The sequence below is a fragment of the Anoplophora glabripennis genome, unplaced genomic scaffold (assembly GCF_000390285.2).
Source record: "Anoplophora glabripennis isolate ALB-LARVAE unplaced genomic scaffold, Agla_2.0 scaffold1042, whole genome shotgun sequence".
NCBI classification, from domain to species: domain Eukaryota; kingdom Metazoa; phylum Arthropoda; class Insecta; order Coleoptera; family Cerambycidae; genus Anoplophora; species Anoplophora glabripennis.
The window spans coordinates 46072-58878 of record NW_019417538.1 but is presented as its reverse complement, the minus strand read 5'-3'; the positions used below and the strand labels follow the sequence as shown (position 1 = coordinate 58878).

At 35.5% G+C, this 12807-nt stretch overlaps 2 protein-coding genes across 2 annotated transcripts; both read right to left on the bottom strand.

Moving 5' to 3' along the window:
* Window positions 1–3374: 3374 nt before the first annotated feature.
* Window positions 3375–8925, bottom strand: LOC108912688 (zinc finger protein 761-like). Its single transcript, XM_018718004.1, has 4 exons — window positions 8785–8925; window positions 8397–8699; window positions 8086–8264; window positions 3375–5259 (listed from the first exon to the last, which is right to left on the bottom strand). The coding sequence occupies exons 1-4, from the start codon at window positions 8899–8901 to the stop codon at window positions 4137–4139; spliced, it is 1722 nt and encodes a 573-aa protein (XP_018573520.1). The 5' UTR covers window positions 8902–8925; the 3' UTR covers window positions 3375–4136.
* A 2013-nt stretch (window positions 8926–10938) lies between these two features.
* On the bottom strand, window positions 10939–11926 carry LOC108912699. The gene is made up of 3 exons (XM_018718015.1): window positions 11763–11926; window positions 11480–11710; window positions 10939–11410 (listed from the first exon to the last, which is right to left on the bottom strand). The coding sequence occupies exons 2-3, from the start codon at window positions 11672–11674 to the stop codon at window positions 11033–11035; spliced, it is 573 nt and encodes a 190-aa protein (XP_018573531.1). The 5' UTR covers window positions 11675–11710; window positions 11763–11926; the 3' UTR covers window positions 10939–11032.
* Between the last annotated feature and the right edge of the window lie 881 nt (window positions 11927–12807).

The window sequence follows — 12807 nt, the reverse complement described above, 5'->3', positions numbered from 1 at the left end:
CTTTACATGTAAATCAGTGAAGAGTTGAGGTGAGTTTCCAACTGTTAATTTCCTAATTATTTGATTTGTACTTAATAATAATAATAGTTTATTTTCCTTTAGACATCATACATATTGTATAGGAATAGTCCAAAACAAATAAAGTAAAATATACAATATACAATGATTAAATAAATAATAAATACGAAACGCTACAAAACATCAGATAAAAATTCACGAATAGAGTAATAACACTTACTAAAAATTGTTTCAATTTACTTTTAAATAGATGTTCATGCACTGACAGTATTTTTAATTTCAACAGGCAAATAATTGAATATTCTAGGTCCTATGAAGTTAGGAGAAACAGATGTCAAGTTTAATCTTGCAAATGGTAAATGAAAATTACACAGCCCCACAAAAAAAAATGAAATTATTTTCTCCGATATCTGAGGAGGTGCACGTCATGTTTTTGGGGTTGCTGAATCCGAATCCGGGGTCCGTTTAACCCCATCACGTCAGAGTCAAGGGCATGTGAAGGTCAAATTGCGGAATGACTTAAAAAATCTGGAAAAATTTATATACATGTTTTTTTTGGGGGTCGCTAAATCTGAATCTGGGGTTCTCTTGACCTTGAAGTGTCAGAATCAAGGTCAAATAAAGGTCAAAACCCTAAAATTTGATGATATGATATTTTTGACCCCGGATTCCGAAAGAGCAAAAAATTTTACATCCGAATACGTATTTACCACAAACATAACAGAAATGATATGGGGTTTTTGGGTTGTCATGCTCATGTCTATGGGTTCTACTACTTGTAGCTTTATACTCTGGTGAGGCCAAGGTAGCCACCTCAACAGAGCCGCGGTCACTGGATGACGACGCCTGCGGGCCCGCTTTCCCACCCTGACCAGCCGCCGATACTGGGGTTCCATCCCCCTGCATCGTAAATTTCTCCGTTGTGTTTGCCATGACGGCATACGCGTCCTGTTCCAGGGACTTTGCCGGATAGCGGGACAACTCCGTTGCCNTTTATTTTCCTTTAGACATCATACATATGTATAGGAATAGTCAAAAACAAATAAAGTAAAATATACAATATACAATGATTAAATAAATAATAAATACGAAACACTACGAAACATCAGATAAAAATTCACGAATAGAGTAATAACACTTACCAAAAATTGTTTTCAATTTACTTTTAAATAGATGTTCATGCACTGACAGTATTTTTAATTTCAACAGGCAAATAATTGAATATTCTAGGTCCTATGAAGTTAGGAGAAACAGATGTCAAGTTTAATCTTGCAAATGATAAATGAAAATTATCTTTGTCAGTGTGATATTTACGATTTAAAATAAATCTGTTTTTATTACTAAAAACATAGACACATATTTCAAAAATATAAATACAGGGAACAGTAAAGACCTTACATTGTTTAAATATACCTTTACACAACTGAGTACCTACTTAAAATGCCTGTGATGCATCTTAAAACTCGCTTCTGTGCAATCAAAACATTTGAGGCTGTACCCAATTACTCCAAAAACAGACACCATGCCTTAGTCGAGACTCGACCTGGACGTAATACAGACAAAGAAGGTGTTCTATATGAAGAGCTGTTCTGATAGTTCGAAACAAATAGGTAACAGATGACAATTTAGATATTAGACTTTGACAGCGATATTTCCAATTGAGGTTTGAAGAAAAGCGCTAATACCATTGTGTTACTATTGTATTTTGTTAGTGTTATTTTAAAATCTAGTAATAAGTTTTAAAGTTTGAAATCCAATTTTAGTATTTGTATGCAACGTTGTATTATTATTTGTTGGGTTAAATAAATTAAATAAAATGTAACTATAGGTACCTACCGACTTTGTATTTATTTTTATTTTTGAAAGAAGCAAGTGAGGGATACGGATGACTATGGGAGATCCCTCATGTCCAAACAATATTTTTGCCATATTCGGATTCAGCGAATTTTACTAAAGATAGGTAGGTTGGATGGCCAGTTCGGGTTCTTTTAATTTTTGGAGTGAATTTAGGGTGTGTGGGGGAGAATCCATACGTCAGAATATTTTTTTTATCATTTTCGGATTTAGCGGAAAATTTTACTAAAGGTAGGTAGGTTGAATGACCAGTTTGGATTTTTTTAAATTTTTGATAGGAACTGGGGGTGTGTGGGGAGTCCACATGTCAGAATTTTTTTTTATCTTTGAATTCAGGGGATTTTACTAAAGATAGATAGGGTCACATATCTAATACAAATTTTTTTTTGTTGGGCTGTGTTATTCCAACCATTTCAGGACCTGTAAATATTAAATTCATTTAAAGAGACAATAAAGATTAAAAAATAAATCCTTACCTTATTGCACAAAAAATAATTCCAAATTATCTTGACTGCACTTGTAAGAATATTTGATTTATATTTTTTAACAAATTCTCGGTATATGTCCATACAGACGAGCCGGCGAAGCAAGAAGAGCGCCAGAAGAAAGGGCCCTAGCCGGCGGGGCCCAGCCAGGACAAAAGGAGGTCCCACAAAGCGCCTACACCGGCCGCATTTGCGGTCGGGGTAGACGACGGATGGGGCCCACCTACGAAGGCTGTCCGGGCCTACACGAGATGAGGCAGGATAAAGAGGGATAATCCCCTCAATCCCAAATCATTGAGGACAATTTCTAGTGGAGTTTGGAGTGTTACTAGATATTCTAAAAAAGGAGTTTTTCTTCGTATTACTCACAGAAACTGACCCGTGATATTTTTCATTTTATTTGACTAAATTATGCTTTCATTGACAGACAGTTTTTATTTCTACCCCTTTTTATTGCATGCTTCGTGTAGACGCGTAGCCATAGAAAAGCAGTCAGAATGGCTTATCTGAGGAATTTTATGGATCGGTTGCAATTAGTCCAGTTCCAAAAGAATACCTATTCCAAAGATCACTCGTTGCAGCAGTCTTGACTCGTGTATTTTATTTGATCCTTATTGTAATTAGAAAGAATCACATTTTATTTTTGTAATTACCACTACATTCTCTTTTTATGATTATCGTTGAACTAATTAAACAAATCAATAAAATCAATAAAACTATTTCAATGTAGAAAATGTTTTATTATATCTTTTAATATATTTTTTAATATTTCACATACTTTCCCAACAGATCGATCCTCCTTGTATGGGCATCTTAAAATTAAATAATTCGCTACTCTTATTTCCAACCTCAAGTAGCCCAAGGAAATAATAATATTAATCTGTAATTGTTTTATAATTTTTATTAGACACTAGAAATTAACAGTTTTTCATATTTTCAAACTTTTTGTTTAATGTTATAATTTCATGCCTTTTTAAAACAATTATATAAATTCTTTAAAAATTACATCGCTTTAGCAACTTTATAAGTATTTATTATTAAATATATGGTCTATACACATTTCATCAAAATAATTTTATAAAACCTTTTCAGTAGATAAACAGGGCGAGTCATTTTAATTTCTCCAGTCGATTATTTAGGGGAGGGTCATTTCGTGAAAATTAACTTCAGCAAAAGTTTGTTGGGGGGTCACCTTGTCATGACCTTGACCCATATTTTCAAGGTCATTGTTATTACAGCAAGGGCAACTTATTATTTTTGTAGAAGAAACGTCTATTTTTCACTTCAGAATCATTAGCTTCAGAGGTTGTGAATTGACTTTCTATTTGACCTTGCCTCTTTTCAAGGTCATTTTGAATGTCAAATAATTTCTTGTTTTTACTTCAGAAATGAAAATAAAGGAAAATTTTGTCAGAATACATAGTTTGGTTCGTGGTGAAAATGACCTTTGAAGATCATGCCAAAGTCAATTCTGCATCTCGAAATAGTAAAGAATAATAAAGAAACTTCAAGATCTGTTTAGGGTCAACTATATTTTTTAAATCCTACTTTTCGCATTACCGAGGAATAATGATGAGGAGATAGTAGACTCTATTCTCTTTGGGGTGCTTTATTAACGTGAGTCCCCTTGCCTCTGACGATTAATCTTCAAATGATCTTGAAAATATTGGTCAAGGTCAAGGCGACTGCCTCACAACAAACCCAACAACTTTTGGTAAGGTTTATTTCCACGAAATGGGGTAAAATGTAAAATGGAAGACCTAATTGGAAACTAGGCAATTATTTCTTATGACGACGGTGGTAACGCTTTAAGTGGCTTCGTAGGCACTCCTTATACTTGCTTCTGAAACGACACGAATTACAACCGTACATTTGCACCTCGGAAACGTCTTTGTGCTTAAGCTCGTGTTTTTTAAGAGTGCCCTTCGTCTTCGTTTCGAAACCGCACGTGTCACACGTGAACGTGCACACAGAGGAAATATCTTTATGTGTCAACTGATGGGCCCTAAGGCTTCTCACGTACTTAGTTTTGAAGTCGCACGTAGGGCACTCGTGTACCTCCACTTCGGAAAGACTTTTGTGCTTCAAGTGATGCGTCATAAGGCTAGACTTGTGCTTCGTTCTGAAGCCGCACGTGGCGCAGTCGTAAGTGGGGACCTCTGAGAAGTCTCTGTGTTTGTAAAACTGATGGTTGACGAGGATGCCTTTCATCTTGGTTCGAAAATCACACTCGTCACATTTGTACCTCAGAGCCTTGGACTTTTGCGCTTCCAAGGGACTTCTGTGAATCGACTGGTGGGTTTTGAGACTGCCTTTGTGCCTGGTCCTGAAGTCGCAGGCGTCACACTGGTATATCTGTGCTTCGGAAATGTCTTTGTGCAGCAACCGGTGTTTCGAGAGGTACCTCTTGTGCCTGGTTTTGTAAACGCAAATGTCGCACTCGTACATCTGCACCGTTGATGCGTCTCTGTGCCCCAACATATGTCTGGTAAGGGAGGTCTTATGCTTGCTTTGGAAGTCGCATACGTCGCAGTTGTACATTTGTACTTTAGAGATGTCTTTGTGTATCAGTTGGTGGCTCGTGAGGTTGGTCTTTAGCTTAGTTTCGTAGTCGCACGAGTTGCATTTGTACATTTCGGTTTCGTACCGTTTTTTGTGCCTCAACTCATGAGATTTTAAGTTACCCTTGAGTTTGGATTTGTAATCGCATAAGTCGCAGGTGTACATTTGAGTTTCTGAAACGTCTTTGTGCACTAGCTGGTGGGTCTTGACGGAAGCCTTAAACTTACTTTTGAAGTCACATGCGTTACATTCGAACATTCGTATCTTCGAAGGATCTTTGTGTTTTGGCTGTCGACGTTTTAATTTGCCCTTTTGCTCAGTTTGGTGTTTGCTCGAATCACTGAAAAAATTTTAAATCCTGATTAATTAAACGAAACAAATTCAATTCATAATACATTAAAATTTCCTCTCGTGAAGGACAATTTTTCTGGTTTATCCTTTAATTTTTTTGTCTTTTAAGTTAGATCCCAATAAAATGTATATGTACTTTATGTTTGAAAGTTCACACATTTAAGAAATAGTTTTTTCGAAATTTGAAACCTCACTTTCAAGGACTACAACTTCCCAGCTTAGTATAAAGGTAAGTTGCGTTATATTACCATATTTTGGTTTTCCCTACATGCTCCTGCTCTATGTTGGTTCTTATGCGGAACACCCTGTATATTTAGCAATTAAAAAAATAATTTGCAATAATTTTTATTTACGTACATTTTGAATTAAATGCCATTTCTCATTTAAGCTCCTCATTTTCAAGATACAGGATGTCAAAGTGATGATTTAAAACAGGCCTTTAATAAGCAACTCTCCATTATTTTTTAAGATATCCTGTAAAATTTGACATGGGGTTTTATCCTATCCTGCCATATTTTTTTGTAATAAAGTCGAAATGTAAGGGTGAAGTAGCAAAAATGGTACCAGTGAATGTAGAGCCAAAAATAAGAGGATTGAAGTAAAAATACCCTATATGAAAGTTGCACCTCTGAGGCGATATACCCTCTTAAAGGAGGGGATTGAAATTCACATTTTAATTTTTTTTTTTTAACATGAGGAATGCTAGAGACACGAAAGTTGGTATGAGCATCCTACTAAAGAGACAACTTTTCAATACTTCTTCGATCATTGGCATATTTTATAAAGGAGTGAAACAGTCAACCCCATTGCAATATTTTATTAGTAATTTTTTATATGAAGCAAATTATTTATTTAAAAATATTTATTGGGAAGACTGATTTATTGCGCAACTTTTTTACCTCTTGTAATTTTTCGGTAAAACTGATAGTTTTCTAGTAAAAAAATTAGATGCGTCGTCGTTCACTAAAGGGGTAGTCGCGAAAATTTGTAAAAATAAAGTAGGCGGATGTCATAACAAATAAATTGTTATTTATCATATTAATAAATTGACACTTTCTGTTAATAAGCTGGTAATTTAATAATAACGTTAAGAATAATTTGCTATTAGTTAATGAAAAATGTTTGATAACTTATAACTATGGGACATGTATTAGGTGAAGTTATTTACCTGAAATAAAATTTAATACAAACAAAAAACAAGAAATGCAAAATTAAATTTAAATATTCTCGAAATAATTTCCATTTTGCTGCAAGCATAACCTAATACATCTGTTGAGGTTACAACGCACTCGCACAAACAGTTCTTGGTTAATGCGAAGGTCATGCTGCCTGAAATATTCTTAAGGGTAGTTCTTGTAAGGAAGCAACAGGAGTGGCATAAACAATATCCATACGTAAACGTGTAGGCCAACAAATAGGGGCATCACGACCACGACCAATCCAGTAATTCGGGTAATTTAAATTTAACTATTCTCTAACGGCAAGTGTACTATGCAGGCGCCCCATCATGCATATACCGCATCACCTGACATGTAGCGAGGGGTACATCCTCAAGTAATGTTGGAAGATTTTCATTAAAAAATCTAAGATACTCGGCCGCTCCAAGCCTGTGTGGAAGAATAAAAGGACCTACTAGAGTATTTCCTACAATTCCCATCCAATCGTTTAAACAAATATTTCATGAGTATTTTCTTCCGACCATGAATGAACATTATGTAGGTTTACTGCACCTACTCTAGGAAAATTTGCTTCATTGATGAAAAGTATATTCATTAGGAAATTTAAGTCATGCCTGGAAATATTAATGTACCATTGACAAAAATCCACACGATTAGGTAAATCAGGGTCATTCAATTCTTGCACTGGTTGATGGTGAAAAGGGTATAAAAGATTTTTATGAGCTACATTCCACACAAGACTGAGAAACTTGCAGTTGCCTGGACACCTGTCTTGTGCTTGCACCACAGTCTTGTTCTAGATGTTACAGTATAGCTTCCTCAGTTCCAACAGTTCGGACATTACGCCTTCTTCCGGCACCCTCACGATTGGGATGAATTTTACCAGTTTCACGAAGCCTTCTTTCCACCGAGGCCAATGTTTATCTATGAGGAATCGGTCGGTTTGTATATCTTTGGTGGTATAATCTTACTGCAGCATTACTATTTTTTCTGTATTCGAAAAACACTTGCAGCATGTCAACATATTTGTCATTGGTATAAATATTATTTTTCATAATTATTTTGATAATAAATTAATCTATTGGTACTAATTATTGGTTGACAGAAAGTGTCAACTTATTAATATGACAAATAACAATTTATTTGTTATGACATCCACTTACTTTATTTTTACAAATTTTCACAATTACTCCTTTAGTGACAGATGACGCATCTAATTTTTTTACTAGATAACTATCGGTTCAACCAAAAAATTACAAGAGGTAAAAAAGTTGCGCAATAAATCTGTCTTCCCAATAAATATTTTTAAATAAATAATTTGCTTCACATAAAAAATTTCTAATAAAATATTGCAATGGGGCTGACTGTTGCACTCCTTTATAAAATACGCCAATGATCGAACAAATATTGAAACGTCTCTTTATTAGTAGGATGCTCATACCAAGTTTCCTGTCTCTAGCATTCCTCATGTTAAAGAAAAAAATTAAAATGTGGATTTCAATCCCCTACTTTTAAGAGGTCATATAAGGTATTTTTACTTCAATCATTTTATTTTTGGTTCTACATTCACTGGTACCATTTTTGCTACTTCATTTAAAAACACCCTGTATATAATTGACAAAAAAAAATTAACTTACCAATCATTGTTTTCTTCGGATTTTATTTCAGTCTCTTCAGTTTTAATACAGACAGCACTGTTTGTAGCGTCGTCGACATGATTATTTTTAATTAAACAGTCCTTTAAAAATTTGCTGTGAGTGGTCAGCAAATCAAGACAGACTGAACAAATTACCGGTTCTTTGATGGTACTAAACCTCTATAAAAGACAAACACTATTATTATCATTACTGAAATATCATTAATGAAATAATGATAAAATTTTGAGGCAGACCAGTAATAGCTTACGTTTCTGCTACTAGAGAAACCATAAAATTTTCAAATTACGTACCACTTCTGGTATATATTTACGAATTAAGTCATATTTCACATTTTCTACTGATATAAATCCACAGGTAATTATCTGCATACACAGTCGGCAAATTTTCTCATCTTCCAGGAGGGATCTCAAATGTTCTTTATCTCTTTCCTTCAGATAAATTTCCCTTAAGTCAACTGGTTCCACAATATTATAATTAACATATGGAAAAATACAGTCCTCGGTGTCCATACAGGTTACCTTGAAATCAAAAGCCGCAAATAATTTCATGGAGCAAGTGTTGCACATCACAGGCTTGTTTGTTTCCTCCAGATTCTGAAATATATATGTATATTACTACGAATGTAAACATTTCATGACGATGCACTTAAAAGTACTTTTATATCAAGGTTTTTCTTACCAATTTCAACAGAAGAACATCTAGAACTTCCCTAACAGTTTCTTCTATTACTTTAAAATCCCCATCGCTTATGGCGTTGAGGCAAAGCTTGCAGAATATTATCTCAAAGTTTGCCATTGTTTTGTTTTATATTATAATGTGTATAAATTACACCAGCTAGAGAATTTAACTAATACTTGTAAAAATATAAAACACAAACATAACCTTACATTTCAATTGTCAATTGGAATTAGAGATGTGTGCTGTGTCGTTCCTGAACGAGTTGTTCCAAAAGAACGACACCGGGGTTAGATTCAATTCCTACTACAGCCTCTGGAAAACGCAGACGGAACTGCGACAGACCGCTCGCCGTAAAATTCCTCTAATCCACCGTAGTGTGGGGGTGGTTTACACGAACCAGGAAAAGGCCGAGGCTTTCGCCGATAGCCTGGAACTGCAGTGTAGATTGCCTCAGCTGCCCGACGAAGACGAGGAATTCGAGATAGTGGCTGAGCGCGCAGCCCGACGCGTCGACAGAGAGCCAGACAATGACATAATCCCCCCCGCAACTCCTGACGAACTAAGACTGACAATACGCAGACTTAAAAACAGAAAAGCCCCCGGACCCGACAATATACATAACACGACACTTAAACGACTACCACACAAGGGCCTCATGGCCCTACTAAACATAACAAACGCGACACTCAGACTAAGACACTTCCCTACCCGCTGGAAAACAGCAAACATAATCCTTATCCCAAAACCCAACAAAGATCACACCATCCCATCCAACTACCGGCCCATTNATTCTTTTCTGTTAGAGTTAGTCTGTGATATGGGTACATTAGATTTAAATTTCTTGTATTATACTGAGATGATGAGTCTGTCATAAAATTATTCCAGTTTTTCCTTACATACATTAAGCACTCAAAAATATACAGAGCCGATATAGTCATTATTTTGCTATTCCTAAATACCGATCTACAAGATTGGATGTAAGACATATTATTAATAATTCTTATAATTCTTTTTTGAATGACAAAAATTTTCTGTATGTCAGTGCTATTACCCCAAAACATAATTCCATATTTACAAATAGATTCGAAACTACCAAAGTAAATGATTTTTGTAGATGTACTATTTACATATTTACTAATTACCCTGATTCCATATATTACTTTACTTAATTTAGCAGCAAGTTCATCTATATGTTTTTTCCAATTTAAGTGTTCATCTAGATGCAGTCCTAGAAATTTTGTACTACTTGCTAATTCTGCTATCTGATTGTCCAGTATGATATTGTTAGGTCTGTTTATTTGCCAGTAACTTGATGAAAAAAGTACTAGTTGAGTTTTATCATTATTCATGATGAGACCATTCTTTGAAAGCCAGTCCTTTGTTAATTGTAAAAGTACCTCACTTTGTGTTATGATTTCTGGCATGGTGTCTGCCCCTACCAGTAAATTTGTGTCGTCCACATAATTAATAATTTTCTGATTTGAATTTGTGGGTACTTTTGCTATATCATTTAAATATATAATAAACAATAGTGGACCTATGATACTCCCCTGCGGGATTCCTATATTGATCTTCAACTTTTCGGAGCTAAACACACCGCCGTTATGATTTATGCATACTTTTTGCTCTCGGTTTGATAAATAGGAGACAATCCATTTCAGAGCCGGACCTCTAATGCCGTATCTTTCTAATTTTACTATGAGAAGGTCATGATTTAAACAATCATAGGCTTTAGCTAAGTCTAAAAACACACCCAAAGCTAGACATTTACTCTCGAAAAAATTAATGATGTCATTTGTAAAATTATAGATAGCTGTATTTATAGATTTACCCTGTCTATAGCCATGCTGACTATGACTGAATAAATTGCAATTATTCATAAAACTTGTAGGCCTACGAACCATTGCTAGTTCAAAAACTTTTGAAAATGCAGGAAGCAAACTGATGGGTCTATAATTCTCCATTAATTCCGGATCACCTTTATTTTTAAAAATTGGTTTAATGATCGACAACTTTAATTGATGAGGCACTATCCCAAATTTGAATGTGTTATTTATTATGTAATACAGGTTCATGTTGTACTTACCCCTTTCATTCTTATATATTTTTTAAATAAACTTTTTAAATTGGGTGTATTAAAAGTATTTATTTTGTCACTTTTTAACAAAAACTTATTTTTTTAATGTTTCACTAAAACTAAAACCTATCATTAATTTATTTTCTAAAGGCTCAGATTCATAGCCATCTATCAAGACTCTTGTTTTATAGGTGACAAAGCAACACTTTTTCCGACACTAATGCGACACTGAATGCTTTTACTCCTTACGGACGGCTTAGCCATTACGCCAAAATTATGTTTAACAGGTACCTCTTGCTTCCTCCGAGGAATATCTTCAGCAATTACCAGTACCCTTGATGTTGACGGAACGTCTTGAAAAGACGATTCATTGTCATCCTCTACGATTTTACGTTTGACCCTTTTAACTGCTGCTGGATCGTCTAAATGCGTCAACCCCCTTTCTCTATCCTTTTGACAGTCAAAGATGTGTGGAACAACATTACGTTTCATCTTGATATTGCCCCCTACCATTTTAAATTTCATAAAATTTTCCATATCTTCCTCCAACTACAAAAAAATAATGATATAGGTATAAAAGAAGTATCGTTCACATTCTTTGTAAACAAAAATACTTACACTAAAGTGATCCTCACATATATACACTCTGCTAGACGAAGAAACACTAGTTGGATCTCTTTTACAGGCTTTCAACCACGTTTCTCGTTTCTTTTTGTCAGGGGGTAACCTAATGAACAATTTACTAGGCGTAGTTACCGTTGTATTGTTGCACTGTGGGGTTAGGCAATATTTATAATACGATGGTTCTTCCATTTTTAAATCATAGGAACTTACACGTTTGTTTTATGGCTAAAATAAACTTGTACTGCATTTGGATATAGAAAAATGTCTAAATACTTACCTTTATTTCGGTTTGCTCCAATTTCCTAATAATACGCCCTTCAGAATATAAAACACTGTAAATATAAAATCAAATTTCGTTACAACTGTATTTTTATGGCAATCTGTTGTTGTACTAGTAAGTAGCACTCAAATATATAGTGTACTTATTACTAACCTTGTTTTGTTTATATAACTTTATTAAGGTAAGGTTACTATGCTTATGCTCATGCCGTTCTGTCCCTGTTATTCTTCTTCTCTGTTTGCAATCATCATCATCAACTATAAAGATCTATGGCCAGGGAGCAAGGATTTTATACAAGAAATCCTTGGCCAGGGAGACTAGGCAGGCAATCATACTCACTTTCTGTATTAATCTATGATACTCACTAAATGACATCACGAATTAGCTTTCCACTAGAGATGTGTTGTGATTTCACTGTGTTACTTTAGCGCTGTTCCGCAGTAGTCACTCGCCATTATTCCATGGCTAGAAATTGGCCTCAATGATTTGGGATCGAGGGGGATTATCCCTCTTTATCCTGTTTTTTCGTGTGGTTGACTTTTGCGGGAAGTCGGTGTAGAAAAAAAGCCGCATATCGTGTCGGCCGGACACGGATTTCTTAGTTTAATTTAAGAAATCCGTGCGGCCGGACTATACATGTAACTGTACTCAGTAACGATTACAAAGTAACGAGTACTCAAGATAAAAGTAACGAATACTCTTGAGTACTAGAAAGTAACTGTATTTGACATCACTACACAGCACATACTCTGTGACTACAGTGCGCCGCGCCATTATTCTATGGCTAGAAATTGGCCTCAATGATTTGGGATCGAGGGGGATTATCCCTCTTTATCCTGCCTCATCTCGTGTAGGCCTGGACAGCCTTCGTAGGTGGGCCCCATCCGTCGTCTACCCCGACCGCAAATGCGGCCGGTGTAGGCGCTTTGTGGGACCTCCTTTTGTCCTGGCTGGGCCCCGCCGGCTAGGGCCCTTTCTTCTGGCGCTCTTCTTGCTTCGCCGGCTCGTCTGTGTAAACCCCGGGGGTAGTGTCATGTTTATG